The sequence below is a fragment of the Arachis duranensis genome, chromosome 5, assembly GCF_000817695.3.
Source record: "Arachis duranensis cultivar V14167 chromosome 5, aradu.V14167.gnm2.J7QH, whole genome shotgun sequence".
In the NCBI taxonomy this organism is placed as follows: domain Eukaryota; kingdom Viridiplantae; phylum Streptophyta; class Magnoliopsida; order Fabales; family Fabaceae; genus Arachis; species Arachis duranensis.
Genome location: NC_029776.3, coordinates 106,426,494 through 106,441,478, shown reverse-complemented (window position 1 = coordinate 106,441,478; position 14,985 = coordinate 106,426,494). Strand labels below are relative to the sequence as shown.

The 14,985-nt window shown below is 32.5% G+C and overlaps 2 protein-coding genes across 4 annotated transcripts in view; both read left to right on the top strand.

The window, feature by feature from the left end:
• Positions 1 to 4,030, top strand: part of LOC107491606 (polypyrimidine tract-binding protein homolog 3) — a 4,381-nt gene extending 351 nt beyond the window's left edge. For 2 of the 3 annotated variants that reach the window (XM_016112487.3, XM_052262256.1), the window contains exons 2-15: positions 229 to 295; positions 638 to 709; positions 804 to 880; positions 1,055 to 1,133; positions 1,354 to 1,477; positions 1,754 to 1,818; positions 1,918 to 1,967; positions 2,063 to 2,104; positions 2,213 to 2,264; positions 2,376 to 2,433; positions 2,546 to 2,562; positions 2,851 to 2,958; positions 3,062 to 3,205; positions 3,282 to 4,030. In XM_016112487.3, coding sequence (XP_015967973.1) covers positions 239 to 295; positions 638 to 709; positions 804 to 880; positions 1,055 to 1,133; positions 1,354 to 1,477; positions 1,754 to 1,818; positions 1,918 to 1,967; positions 2,063 to 2,104; positions 2,213 to 2,264; positions 2,376 to 2,433; positions 2,546 to 2,562; positions 2,851 to 2,958; positions 3,062 to 3,205; positions 3,282 to 3,671 — 1,335 coding nt within the window. In that variant the 5' untranslated portion in view covers positions 229 to 238 and the 3' untranslated portion in view covers positions 3,672 to 4,030. The remainder of the gene's footprint in view (positions 1 to 228; positions 296 to 637; positions 710 to 803; positions 881 to 1,054; positions 1,134 to 1,353; positions 1,478 to 1,753; positions 1,819 to 1,917; positions 1,968 to 2,062; positions 2,105 to 2,212; positions 2,265 to 2,375; positions 2,434 to 2,545; positions 2,563 to 2,850; positions 2,959 to 3,061; positions 3,206 to 3,281) is intronic. The other variant, XM_016112488.3, reaches the window with a different exon arrangement.
• Positions 4,031 to 5,638: 1,608 nt separating this feature from the next.
• On the top strand, positions 5,639 to 8,585 carry LOC107491607 (5-formyltetrahydrofolate cyclo-ligase-like protein COG0212). The gene is made up of 6 exons (XM_016112489.3): positions 5,639 to 6,094; positions 6,349 to 6,439; positions 6,720 to 6,946; positions 7,104 to 7,179; positions 7,705 to 7,830; positions 8,050 to 8,585. Exons 1-6 carry the CDS (start codon positions 5,708 to 5,710, stop codon positions 8,202 to 8,204), a joined length of 1,062 nt encoding a protein of 353 aa, XP_015967975.1. The 5' UTR covers positions 5,639 to 5,707; the 3' UTR covers positions 8,205 to 8,585.
• Positions 8,586 to 14,985: the final 6,400 nt, after the last annotated feature.

Here is a 14,985-nt window from a genome sequence, read left to right as displayed (position 1 = left end):
TTTTAAAGCGATCTACAAAATTTGGAATTCGAATCTGGAATATTGTCAATTGAGTTTTGCAAAGAAATTGTAATGGGTGAATATTTTGTACCTTTGTTGAGTTAGAGAGTTAGCATTTCAATTCAATGCATGCCCAAATTTTACTAAAGAACTTTTTGGGGTTTGTTGCTATCCTTAAATTGGGAAGAATGTTAACAAAAAATATTCCCTTTTTCATTGTTTTTATAGGTAATTTGCAATGGCTGAACCTTCCAAGGTCATTCACGTTCGAAATGTGGGGCATGAGATATCTGAAGTATATTCTTTCTCCCTCTCTCTCTCTCTCTCTCTCTCTCTCTCTCTCTCTCTCTCTTGCTACTTTGTTTGGTGTATATTATTCCATTGTTTTGTAACATGATCATCATATCTATATTGTGATATTCACTTTTTTTCTGAAAGGAAGTAACTTTTCTTAAGACCATCTTGTAATCAGTTGATTCAGTTCTACATTCCATTTTCTGTTATTTATAGTGACAGTTTTTTCTTTAGCTCTAATGTGGAACTGTGGATTCTAATTATAGTCACTTCATTCTAAGCTGTGTTTTGAATTTCTCTCAAATGATTTATGTATATTGTATTGTTACTCTGTTGATTGCAGAATGATTTACTTCAGCTATTTCAGCCTTTTGGAGTCATCACAAAGCTTGTTATGTTGCGTGCTAAAAATCAGGTTTCTTTATGCCTTCAAATTAGACCATGTGTTTTCCTTGCTTTTTGAAATTTCAGCTGAATTAGTTATATCGCACTATCTATCATCCTTGTAGGCTCTTCTCCAAATGCAAGATGTTCCGTCCGCAATTAGTGCTTTACAATTTTATGCAAATGTTCAGCCTAGCATTAGGTATAAATATATTATGTCACATCTCTTTTAAATCCTTTATGGTATTTCATTGAATGGTATTTTGATAGCTTGACCTTGGACATCATGTTTAGAGATTCGGAAGGGTGCTCCTTGTTCGCATTGAGTTCTAGAATATTGCCGTAATAATCTAATTGTCTTTTTGTTTCATTCCAGGGGGAGAAATGTTTATGTCCAGTTTTCCTCACATCAAGAACTAACTACAATGGATCAAAATCAAGGACGTGAAGATGAGGTTGGCATTTTATAATATTTTCTTAAACATGATAAAATATGCCCGGGCTTGTTGATTATGTAAAATATGAAACATCAGTAAGCTTCTTTTTTATTTTGGCAGTCACATTTTTTAGTTTTTAATGCGAGACTTTCCTCTATACTATTTATATAGTTCCATTGAAGTGGGTTCTGTTAAGTTAGTATCTTCTGTAGTTTGTTGGGAACTGCTGGATGCACAGCCAAATCGAATTCTCTTAGTTACAATTCACCACATGCTGTATCCTATAACAGTGGATGTGCTACATCAAGTGTTTTCCCCCCACGGATATGTTGAAAAGATTGTAACATTTCAGAAGTCAGCTGGTTAGATTCTCTTGGATTCTCCCTCTCTTTCTTTCTTTTACCTATTCGCTTTTCCACTCTTTTCTTTTGCCTTGGGCTTTAACTCGGTGGATGAGGGAATGGTATTTTGGAATAGATGAATACTTTGGTTGTTCTTTTTTGTAGGTCATTGGAAAATGATGGAAGATTGTTCATTAATATTAGCAAATTTTTTATGCTTCTGCAAATTTATTTTTATTTTTAGCATTTTTGTGTATTCTACTGTAAATTTCATCATGTATTTGCAAAACTGTGTAGGCTTTCAGGCTCTCATCCAGTATCAATCACGTCAAAGTGCTGTTACCGCTAGAAGTACACTTCAGGTTGTTTACAATTTACTAGGAGCTAGGCACTAATTAATTGGCTTGTTAATTCTGATATTGGCTTGCTAATATTATGGTTATATTTCTGAAAAATTCTAGGGACGCAACATATATGATGGTTGCTGTCAACTGGACATTCAGTTCTCGAAGTAGGTTAAATTTATCTCAAGCAATTTCATCATTAATTGGTTTCTGGGTTCTAAAACTTACTACTTTTGGATGTTAAATTCATTGTTAATTGCAGCCTTGATGAATTACAAGTGAACTACAACAATGATCGATCAAGGTGATTTTGTTGGTTCTTTCTTTTTTAACATTTAATTTTTCCTACTTCAATATCTTTTATTTACATTTCGTATTCATTGTTTCTGTGTTTTTTAATAATGTTCCGCAGGGACTTCACAAACCCAAATCTTCCAACAGAGCAGAAAGGCCGATCTTCACAAGTATGCTCTGCGTGACTCTTTTCTTTATCTATTTATCAACCAAAATTTCTTGTTGATCTTTTGGATAGCCCATTCTAATATATTTTTCTTCCTTCATCTTCTACGAAATAGCCTGGATATGGTGATGCAGGAAGCATGTATGGTGTTCAAGGTTCTGGAGGTAGAGGAGGTGCTAAACCTTTTAAGTTGCTTTGATTGGTTTGTCGTGTTTGTATTATGTGCTAGTTTTTATTAAATATTATGCGCTAAAATTTTTCTTTTCTTTTTCTCTTTTTTCACAGCTGGAGGATATTCACAGGTGGGGTACCTTTCAAGCCAAGTCGAAGTCACTATTTGCTAATTTTGATGCACTATTGAATATATAGGAAGTCATTATCCTTTTGGCATTTCATGCAAAGTAGCATTTGAAATGCCTAATGGTTTATGTCTCCTTTTTTTATTTATTTTTTGCATTTGAAGAAACATTGGTGAATGTACTAAACACCAGGCTTGCTGGATTATTCGTAACTGATTTTGGAGATTGAGTTTTCTGATCTTGAAACTATTATTAATTTGAGTTTTTACCAATTTGTTTTTAATTTTATAGATGGCCAATGCTGCAGCAATTGCAGCTGCCTTTGGGGGAGGCTTGCCTCCTGGGATAACCGGAACAAACGACAGGTGTACAATTCTTGTTGCAAATCTCAATCCTGATGTAAGCATGTTGTCCTGGAATTTCTGCATTCTGCTATAAAGTTCTCTCTCTCCTCTTTTCCTCCTTTTTTATTTAAAGTTGGCTCAAACTCTGTTTATTTCAGAGAATAGATGAAGATAAACTGTTCAACTTGTTCTCCATTTATGGGAACATTGTCAGAATCAAACTTCTTAGGAACAAACCAGATCATGCGCTTATCCAAATGGGGGATGGTTTCCAAGCCGAATTGGCAGTACATTTTCTCAAGGTTTGTTACTTAGGTGCTTATATCTTTACTAGAGGTACTTGTGATTTTTATGGTTAATACTATCTCTCCAATGTAGGGAGCTATGTTGTTCGGGAAGCGATTGGAGGTCAACTTCTCGAAGCATCCGAATATAACCCAAGGTGCCGAAACACACGAGTATGTGAATTCAAATCTCAACCGGTTCAATCGCAATGCTGCTAAAAACTACCGGTATTGCTGCTCGCCAACCAAGATGATCCATTTGTCAACCCTCCCACAAGACATCACTGAAGAGGACATTGTAAGCCTTGTGGAGGAGCACGGAACCATTGTCAACAGCAAGGTCTTTGAGATGAATGGAAAAAAGCAGGCTCTTGTTCAGTTTGAAACTGAGGAGCAGGCTACCGAGGCCCTTGTCTGCAAGCATGCAAGCCCACTTTCTGGCTCGGTGATTCGAATCTCCTTTTCTCAGCTGCAGAACATTTGATCGAGACTTTTGCTACCGACTCGAGCGCTACCGTCTTACGGTTCTTAAGCTTATTTGGGACAAGGATTCTGAACTTGGGAAGGATAATATTTATGCAGATGATGCCACTTTCATTGTCTTGTAATGGTTGAATTGCTTATTAATATACAGATAAAACCTGTTCTCACTTCTCATTTCACTTTTAATCATTTCTCTTCTCATCTTCATTCCCTCTAATACTAGATCTTTAGGTTCTGACATAATGGGAGTGGGGATAGATTTGTGATTACATAGAGAGGGGCAAATCTACTACCTTATGTTTATGAAATTATTGTTGTACATGTTCTTAATTTATGTTAAGTAGGCCTCTTCCTTTTGTATTCTCAATCCATGTCAATTTTCCTTCTCCAACAACTGAAAAAGAAACAAACCTTTTCCTCTCTTCCTCCTTCTCCTCCTACCTTTTCCCGCCACATCTTTCTTCCTTAGATGCACATGGATTGAGATCATGTTCAAATATCATCTTATGTTCTGTGTGATATTCTGATCTTCCCTCACCCTCAGGTCTCAACCTCCATTTAAAGAATGAAGAACGTAGCAGCATTTAGGAATGAATCTTTGCTTGGACCCTGTATCTTTGCTCCTTTTTTTCATGCAATTCAATAGTTTTGACTTTTGATGTTGGTTTGTCATCTTCGAAAATGGGTATTCAATCATCATTTTTATCTTAAATTATGTGAATAATTGTTAAAACTAGAAGAAAAAGAAAGTGAATTGGGTCATAAGAACTCCAAATATGATGAAATACAATAGGAATGGATGTACTATCATTTCAACTTAGGATTATATGAAAACAAGCTTATTACAATATTTGATATTAAACACTTGAACATCTCGCCACTAGGAGTGTGCATGGGCCGGGTGAAACCGGGTTTGATGTGACTCAGACCCGGCCCAAAATATATACTGGACATATTTATTAGACTCGAACCCGACTCTAAACCTGATGAAATCTATATAATTTCGAGTCACGATTATACTGGGTGAAAATCGAGCCGTTAACATTACATTACATTGATACCTTCTTATAAGCTAGTATGTGAAAATATCCAAATTTCCAAGACTCCAACCATTATTTGACATGGTAAAATTTACTTAGAAAAATATAACAAGAACCAACTCTTCTTAAAATTAAAGCATAACCATAATCAATACTAATATTGTCTAATAACACCAAATATTTAAATCAATATAAATAATACAATATTATGCATTAGTCTAAAATTTTATGCATTTTAAACATAAAATATTAACTTATAGTCTTATAATAACTAATAACACAAAATATTAATGTTTACAATACTTAACTTCCACATAAGAATAGCCATCATCCATCACTAATAACACAAAATATTAATTGTGTATGATGATTCGGTCACCGGGCCGACTTCGGGTGACCCAAAACATGGCGCAAAGCCGACCCAAAATAATGAACGGATCTATTTTTGAGACCCTTACCCAACCCTAGACCCGGTAAAATCACACCAAAATAACCTCTAAAGTGTTTGGGGTCGGGCCGGATCTTCCGGTCGGACCGGGCTTAATGATTTTTTTTATTTCTCAAAGTATTTATAGCCAAACAAACCAAGGACTAATGTTAATGATGTATAGTTGTATACACAAATAGAATTTGAATCTCTCAACAATTATTTGATGTATAGTTGTATACACAAATGGAATTTGAATCTCTCAACAGTTACTTAAATAGCGAATAAGCTAATCACTTAACCAATTCAATTTGGTTATAATGTTGATTAATGAGTACACATTGAGAAAATATAGTGACATCAGTTTTTTTTTTTTTTGATATACTCAGAATTCAAACTTTAACCCACTGAAAAAAAGAATTAAAACATATTCGCCTAACACAATTCAATAATAAAATAAATAAAGTATATAATAAACCAAAAAAGAAAAAGAAGATAAAAATGAAAATCTAAGAATAGAAAGTTGTAACTTGTAACGTGTAGCTCTGTAAGGTGAAGAAGCTTACAAACATGGATTTACATGCACTCCGTTTATCGCATCCCTTCCTCATTCTCAACAACACCAACACCAACGCTCTCTCTCTCCGCAACACAATTTTAGGGTTTAATCGTCGCAGTCGCCGGTGGTTGAAGCTGGAAGCCACCAACACAAACGGCGCCGCTTTGGACGAAGCTGCTTTCGAGGCGGAGAGGTTGGCCCTCGACGCTGAAGCTCGCTCCGCCATGGCTCAACAAGGCCAAGCTTCCATCTCTGACAGCAACGATCCCAAGGCTTGGAAATGGATCATCCGAAAGAGGATTTGGGATTCCATGGAAGCTCACAACTTTGCTCAGAATCCAAGGCCTGTTCATCACCGCATTCCCAATTTCGTTGGCGCTTCCTCTGCTGCTGATAAGGTTTAATGTTTTCTCTTTTCCGTTTATACTTTGTTGTTGTAAGGTAAATTATGTTAATTTTAGTGTTCTATATCATCCTATTGTGATAATAACAATTGTTTGGCATTTAGTTTATAGTTCCAAAATCATATTTTTTTTGAGTAGTTAAGTGAAGTAGTGGTTAATTTCTAAACTTTTCATAAGTGCTTTCCGTTTAGAGTGATTGAGAACTGAATGTGTTCTTATGAGTTGAGCTGAATTGTCAATTTTGACAGATGAGGTCGCTAGATGTGTTTCAAGCTGCGCAGTGTGTCAAGGTTAATCCAGATTCTCCTCAGAAACAAGTCAGGTTTCTCACTCTCTCAGGTTTGATACCATAAGAAGAAGTTGCTTCATGGGTGTCTTCTTTACTTTGTTGCTTAATTTCACAGCTTGAGATGTCTTGGTATATATTATAGGGTGCTGAGAAATGGTGATAAAGCACAATGGATTTTAAAATTATATAGGGTCATCGTTAGTGGAAGTGTGATGCTTGCATCATCAGTTGTATGTTCAACTATACATGATTGCATAAAATGGCTCAGCTTAGAACTTGTCATGTTGGACATTGAGCAGTTCAAAGTTAAAATTGGATCTTCACTTGCAGATGGAAAGAAGTTGTTAACTCCTCAGCCACGCTTAAGGACAGGATTTTTCTCTATACTTGAATCCAATATGTTACCTCCGGGTACCATCAAGGAAGCCTGCACTTCTGTTGGGGTTGCCAAGCACGGACGGCCAATTGGGTTAGATGAAAAGATAAAAGTAGATGTTATTGTTATTGGATCCGTTGCTGTTGATCCAAAGACAGGTGCTCGACTGGGGAAAGGAGAGGTTCGGCTCATGTCTTTTAACTTTCTTATTATGTCATGTTTATTCTTCCATGTATTTGGGTTGCTTATCCATTAAAGGCTAGAGCTATAAAAGTAAAGTATATTTCCTTGGCAACATATATGATTGTGAATTCCAATGGGAAAGGTATGAAGTGCAGGGATTTGCAGAACTTGAATATGGTATGCTGCGGTATATGGGAGCTATTGATGATTCAACCCCAGTTGTCACCTCTGGTAATTTTGATTCTTACTACTCAACTTTCCTTTGCCATAATATGATTTTGTGAAACTAAAACGAATTGAGGACAAGAGTAAATTAATGTATATCCTTAGCTCATATTCATGATTCAAGCATGAATATGACAAAAACTTGTTTGTAAAACCTCAAATTTTTGTTTTTACAAAAGGAAACATTTCTCTACTTTATAAGAGCTAATTTACATAATTGCATATTATTTGTATTTTTTTAAATAGTTGTCTAACCTCTATGATATCCTATTGTTTTGAGGAAGTTACATTAAGGAAGGTGAAGCACCTTTGATTAGTGAAGTCATTTGATTGCACAAACACTGAACTGCTAAGTAGATTATATTCACCCTATGATGCAATCTTTTCAGTTCTACGATAATGATATCATAATGTCTAGTGGTATGCATTACCAGTTTATTCTTGATGTCTTAAGACTTATGGATTACAATTTCTCTTTGTTAAAATATAATGTATACTTGGATATAACATCAGTGATAACTACCCTTGCAGTGCATGATTGCCAATTAGTGGATGATATTCCAGTTGAAAAGCTGTTAATCCATGATGTGCCGGTGGATATCATTTGCACACCAACCCAAGTCATCTTCACGAACACATCTATTCCAAAGCCTCAAGGTTGGTTAGAACAGTGCCATCCAGATTTAGTATTGTCATTTTGCTAACCGTGCCTTGTTTTTAATCATTGTAATGCCATTGAAAACATGTAATATCTGTACTAGTGTTCAACCTTGAACAACGTAGTTTTTCTTTTTTTCTTTTTCTCCTCCTATCTATTGGATGCATAACTTAAATTTTTCGTTTTCTCAAAGAGACAGACTAAAATGTTCACTACAGGAATTTATTGGGATAAATTGTCTCCTGAGAAGTTGGGACAAATCCGTATACTAAGAGAGCTCAAGAAGAGGATTGAAAGAGAGACTGGACAAAAGCTTCCTACTGGCCCTTCAGAGAAATTGCCCCCTACTGCACGAAGAGGGCAACGGGGTTAACTGGGATTGTGAGTTTTTGATGGATATGTATATAAGAAATTTTTTCAATAAGTTATATATAAATAAAGGGGGGAAAAAAAAGAAAAGAAAAAGAAATGTTCAATACATTATTCTGAAATTATTGTTTTCTATCATTGATGATGTTTGGGGAGAAAGAACTACTAGTAAATGTTGCTTATTAACGTGCAAGAGGGATCACAAATATGAAACCTCTTTGTATTTTTATTTCATAGGTGGTAACTCAAAAGTCAAAACACCACTTTCTCCTCTTCTTTCTAGCTTAATATTGAAATTCCCCAACTGTCATATTTAGTTTATGATATGATGACTTGTACGCCTTTTGGTGTTTTGTATGATGATATATATTATTTTGTTTATATTGTTTCCATCCATACTCAGATCTTACTGTTATATAAAATGCAATATTTGATGCATGTATCTGCGTTTGTAGCATAGGGATGATATGGTACCAGCGAACTGCTCATTTAGAACCTAAGTTTGTGGGAGTTAATATGTTTTTAAAGCAAAGGCAAACTCTGCTGTATTTTATTCAGGGGGAATTAAAGAAATTTTGTACTGACTTTTTCTTAGAACAAGACGCTAAATGCAAATTCCCTTTTCTGCTCAAGAGTTAGTTGTCACTTGTCAATGTCATATGACAGTAACATGGTTAATGATGTTCACTATGCTTCTTTGTTGGATATGTAGCTTTCAGACCAATTTTTTTTATACTTAGTCATGTTATCAGTCTAATAACTAATAGCAGTTCTTTTACAAGGATTCTTTTTTTCTTTTTACCTCTTAAAGATTCATCTATTTCTCTTCTTTAATATGTCTTGAACTAATATTTGTGGTTATTAGTTTTTAATGGTAACCTAGACATGATCATGTATCTATTATCTCATCTAATTGGTTACTTCTGTCTTGTTATTTGTCTCTTTCGTTTTTCTTTTCATTGTGCTTTATATGCGTGCTATGAGATATATAACTGAGCCTTTGTTTTCAAGAAGTGAGCTTTCTAAATCTATCCTTGAAATAGTGGTTATCATAATAATTTGGTTAGTGTGAATGCTTTAGACTTAAATTAGAGCAGCCAAAAATTCATGATTTATTTCTGTCCCAACTTCAGTTGGGGGGACAAGAACAGTTGGTGAAGAATGCGGCTTTGTCAAGAACGCAAATGAGGGCAGTTATGCATTAAATTCTATTCTTCCTTGGTTCCTTTCTCCCCTGTGAAAGGTATGTTATATTCCATTTTCTATTTTGCTTTTTTCAAATGTTGCTTTTCCCTTCATTTTAATTGCTTTTTTTTTGTTGCTAGCTTCTTCCGACGTCCACTCCGAAGTATTGTCTAGTTTATTTTCAAGGAATCTGATTTCTAAATTCTTATTGCTGTAGTCAAATGTAGTGTGCATGTGAGCTTGAGAATCATTTAAACGTTTTCACATTGTGAGTTCAAAAGCTTGAGGGTCCTTCTTCAAGTCCTTTTCAGATATCATCTTTCATTTGTTAGAAGTAACAATAGTCTGATGTGAAACACTCATATTTTTGAATGAGAAAGTCTCAAGGACCAGCAATTTTAATTTATATTAGCCAACACTTTTAGCCACTAGCTCAATACTCTTAGCCCAGTAGCCCAACACCATACTTTTACCCAATACTTTTAAATATTGCTAGCTAACTGCTGGCCAAAAATAATAAATTGTGCTAACCCTGCACCATTGCTCCTTTTGAAATTTAAGTAAGCTATTTTAGAAAGATTTACTTCTAGCATTGGTAGGTCATCAAAATATATTTTGTTGGGCATATGAGAATTCTCAGCCACCATATAAGTATTTATCATGATACGTACTGCTTCATATAATTCTCTCTTTCTCTTTTTTTTTTTCTTTTTTTTTGACAAAATAATACAAGATCTATGTCAAATGCAAAATCTATGTCAAATGTTCAACTATATTCCATGAAACTTGCTCGTCTGAAAATTTAACACTATCATCTGATAGGAGTCTCTATGCTTTAGTTTTTTTACTTCTACATTTTATTTTGTTCACTTTTATAAACGTCGTTGTTGCTGATGTTAGATTAGTTATCTTGAGCTGTGCATGGGACCAATAATTGCATGTATATTGGTCAAACGCATGGACAGCCGTCAATAAGAATTATACTATTTAAACTACCCTTGCATTCATAATTACACAGAAGTGTCCAAGTAACATCATCATTATTCAGATGAAATGTCGTCTCACTATTAAACTAAAAATATAGCCCTTATTTACATTTGTGACTGTCTACCAACTTCAATTATAGCTTGATTTTATTTCAACAACAACAACAAAGCCTTATCCACTAGGTGCAGTTGGTTACATGGATCAAACGATGCATCAAGTCCTATCATGTCTATAGTAAAACTATTACACGTAGATCTCCTTTCATCATTCAAACTCAATGCTGAGTTTACAGGAGGATTAATATATTTTACCCCGAACTAGGTTTGTACTTCTGAATATGATAAAGTATGCTCCATTGGAAGAATGTGATCCTTCAATTATATAATAACGGGTAACGTAGTTACTGTAGTACTTGTTTGAAGTGGATTTAAAATAGGGTTAGAATAGTTGATAAAATGTGAAGAAAACACAGAAAAGGACAAGTTGAATGACTTTATAATGTGGACTGAATTTTCATGGATGTTGAAGTGTTCAATTTGAGCTTTTGCATTGTATTGGTTGATCACTTGAAACTTGAAAGCTACTTGATTTTTGTCCTCCTTGTTTTGTTTTCTGGCTCTCTAGTTTTGTGGATACCCCACCACTACTTTGAAGCATATCTTGAATTGCTGTCACTGTGATCTTCCATTTTCTGTTTATGGTGCCAAAACCTTCTGTTTTTTTCTGTTAAGATTGGTTAAATGCACTTAAAGTTCTAAGAACAACTTAATATGATAGTTTATTTATTAAATGTTATGATTAAATAACTTGGTATGTACAAACTCACAACTTTTGAACAAAATATGAATTGTCTCACGACAGGATCTCGTGATATTTTATACTATTATTGTTATCTTTGTTGTATTTGTTCATGCTTGACCTTATCTTGTGCACATTTCTACATATAGGACAGAACAGTTAACTATAGTACATACATTTTTTTCTCCTTTCTAGAAAAAAAAGGGATAGATACTTTGAATGAGAAAAAGAAATGAGACAAACATAATAAAAAATCCCCAAAAGCACGCTTCTAAATATAACAAAATGAAACCTTCATATAATTATGTATGCTCTAGTCTAATCATAGTGGTAAATTTATTACTTAGTAGACTCTTATTGTGTACGAGGTTGGTTTCCACTCAAATTTTGTACAATATTTGTCACATTCTAGCCCATTTTGTGGACTTTTGAACTATAAGGGGTATGATTTCTTTTTTTTTCTTTATTATTATCATAGAGAAAAAAAAAAGGTTTTTTGGGGGGAGGCCGGGAGGGGGAGGGGGTTTGGTTACGTTATAAGAATATAATTAAAGTAATAAATAAATTCTTGAAGAATTATTATATTTGCGACAGATTAGTCTCTAAAAAAAAAGTACCGATAAAATCTTTTAAGATAGTAGATGTGAATATACTACCTTCAAATTAGTTTCTATGATTAGGATTAAAGAACTTAATTTCATCTAACTTGTTTATATTTAGTCATTTATTATCTTGGTAGATTTTATTGGTATTTTTTTTAAGTATTAATCTGTTTGAAATATAAATCTTTAGGATTTATTTGTGACTTTACTCTTATAATTAAGTGGCATGATTAAGTTCTTTGGATGCATATGCAATCATCTTTTTTTTGGTTTGAATATGCAATCGATTTTAATATGGTGTTTAGTGGTCTAGGTGGAAGTAGACATGGGCCACATTAGCTTAGCATAACATGAGGGAGAATGATAGTTATTTGGCTATTTAAAATAGAAAAGGCTAGAATTTGAAGATCACGACTCACGAGTGAAAAAAGAGTGAGCTTAATTGAAAGGAGCTCCTTCTAGACGAGGCTACTAGCCATTTAAAAAAGGAAAATGAAAACACCATTATACCCACAAAAAAAAAGGGACTATTATATCATGAAAAGATTTCAAAGATATGCATAAGATCGATCTTATTTGAATATCAAAATTTAGTAATACACATATATGCTTAGACTTTGAGTAAATCATTATACCTTTGAGTGTGTGTTTAGTGGATATATTCAGTGAAAAAATTGTGCTTATATGAAGAAGGATAATGTTAGCTAATCAATAATTTTTTTAACAATATAAACAATCACTAATTAAATTAAAATATATTACACTTTTAAATTATTTATCTAAATCTTAATATTAGAATAATTATTTGTACACCTAGTGAAATGAATATTCAATATATTCATTGTTTATATTATTTAGTATTTTCGTTGTCTATTTATATTTTTCTGTGAAAAAAACTTTTAATTTTATGATCATTCTAAGAAGAAATCTCATTAATCTTTTGTTATAATTTTAACCATTTATATAAGAACTATCAGTATAAATTTGTGATCTTTTCACTCTTTTATATATGAATGTAGGAATTAAAATTAAACTTATGAAAATATACACGAAAAAAAATATTAGAAAATCTAAATATAAAAAGATTTATTACTATGGCATTATTTGTTCTAATGATTAATGTTGCCAGTACATAGTGTAGCACTAATCAAGGTCCCCGGAAAACCGGAACAAATAACACGTGCCTTCGAATCATAAATCATGTATTATTAATGCTCAGTCTTCCACGTGATGCCAAAAAAAGAAAATAAAAGTAATAAGGTTATAATTAAGACAACTCGAATATGAGAACCTTTTTTTTTAATATTGTATTATTAAAGGTGAAATTCTTTATCATGAATCAAACTGTGTGTTAAATACAACTATTGTCATTTACAAAATATTAGTGACGTTTTGTGTTTCTTCAATTAAAATAATATATTTTTAAGTGACGTTTTGTGTTTTAATAATTAAAATAATATTTTTTATTACAAAACGTCAGTAATATTTTGTTTTTTTATAATTAAAAAAAAATTTTTATTACAAAATGTCAATGACATTTTGTGCTACCACCACAACTATGTAAAACACTAAAATAATAAAATATTTTTATATTTCACATTAAAATTATTCATATATAAATTTTTTAGCCCCAATATGAAGTAGATCATTCTTCGAAAATTAGGAAATTTGTGCAGCAAAAATTTGGAGTGTAGTTTCCAAGTTCTAACATCATGTTTGCCCTTTATGCCAAGTACTTTTCATAGGGCCCATGAATATATATAAGTAAATAATGATAATGGCCTTTTTGTTAGTTTATTAGTCTGCTTAAACAAGTGTCAGATGTTCGAATCTAGTTTTATGTATATAATAATTCATTGATCAACGACAAATTTTATTTTTAAATAAAATTCTGATTCGTGATAAATTAGTCCTTAACTTAACTCTAATAACTATAACTATATTTTATTCTCTAATCTCCATCCAAATATGACTTACGTTAGCATAATTGCATTGGTATCCATTATCACCATTCTTTATTAATCTGTCTCACACTTTTTTTTGGTTCATGCATGTGTTGCAGCCTCACTATCGATTAACATTTGGTTCTCCATTCACATTGCTTTTAACTTTCTTTAAGTGTACTTTCACGCTTGATTAACTGAACTCTATATCCATGTGTTTGTTGTTTGTATTTAATTTATCTTAAAATTTTCTTTTTTCATTTTAGTTTAAATTAATGGTATCCGAAACAAACAATTAGATTATTCCAATTTAATTTGACCTTAATTAATAAGATCGACTAATTATTAATCGAAAATGTTTAATAACAAAAAAAATTAGTAAAAATTAATTAAAATTTATCGTATTTAATATTTATTAATTACTGTAAATATATTTATAAATAAATATATAGTAATTAATTTAGTAACCGATTTTTATTTTTTAGTGTGTAGAACATTTTTTCTATAAGCGAACATAGTTAAAGGTAGATAGATAAAATAATGGAGGTTAAAAAATATAAATTAAGAATTTTCCGATAAATGAAGGAATTGAATTTAAGAATTTTCCTTACTAACAATATCGTACGTAGGGTCATATATACCATCAAATTGATTAATATCTATCCATATAACCTTACTTTCACCATTGCTATGATTTTGTTCTAGATAAAGATCTTAAAGTGAATGAAGAGAGAACATTTTCTTTGTAGAAAGTGGTACACAACGGCTACATTCAAGTCAATACTAAGATATATAGATATGTATGTATCCCTAAAGATTTTATTTCCTCATTATTCTCAAAAAAGGCACACACAAACACAAGCATGCTTCTTCAATGGTGTTATATGCTCTCGCGTGCACTATTATTAGTTCACACTCGTGTACCTTATTTTATTACCTTTCATTCCATCATTGGGAAAAAAAATCTTATTTTTCTTCTTCAAAGTATCTTATCGTATCATGCATTGCATTTTCTCTTTCATGGAAATTAAATGATAATATTATTAATTTAATTTTTATAGTGATTATTACTTGAGGGCTGAGGCTCTTTCTCCACCACCACATGAGAATGGGATGCAACATAATAGTTAGAATTTCAATTTAACTCAGATATTATTATTTTAAATGAGTCAATCAATTTTATAAAAATTTTACTAGAAATAACGATTTTATAATTTAAATCTTGTTAAAATTTTCGATTTTCTCTACTTTAGATGCATCTATATATATA

Excerpts from the sequence above, each read along its gene's own strand:
- LOC107491607 (XM_016112489.3), top strand. The coding sequence starts at position 5,708 with ATGGATTTACATGCACTCCGTTTATCGCATCCCTTCCTCATTCTCAAC. Across the intron at positions 6,095-6,348 it reads CTTCCTCTGCTGCTGATAAG|ATGAGGTCGCTAGATGTGTT; the intron begins GTTTAATGTTTT and ends CAATTTTGACAG. Across the intron at positions 6,440-6,719 it reads CAGGTTTCTCACTCTCTCAG|ATGGAAAGAAGTTGTTAACT; the intron begins GTTTGATACCAT and ends CTTCACTTGCAG.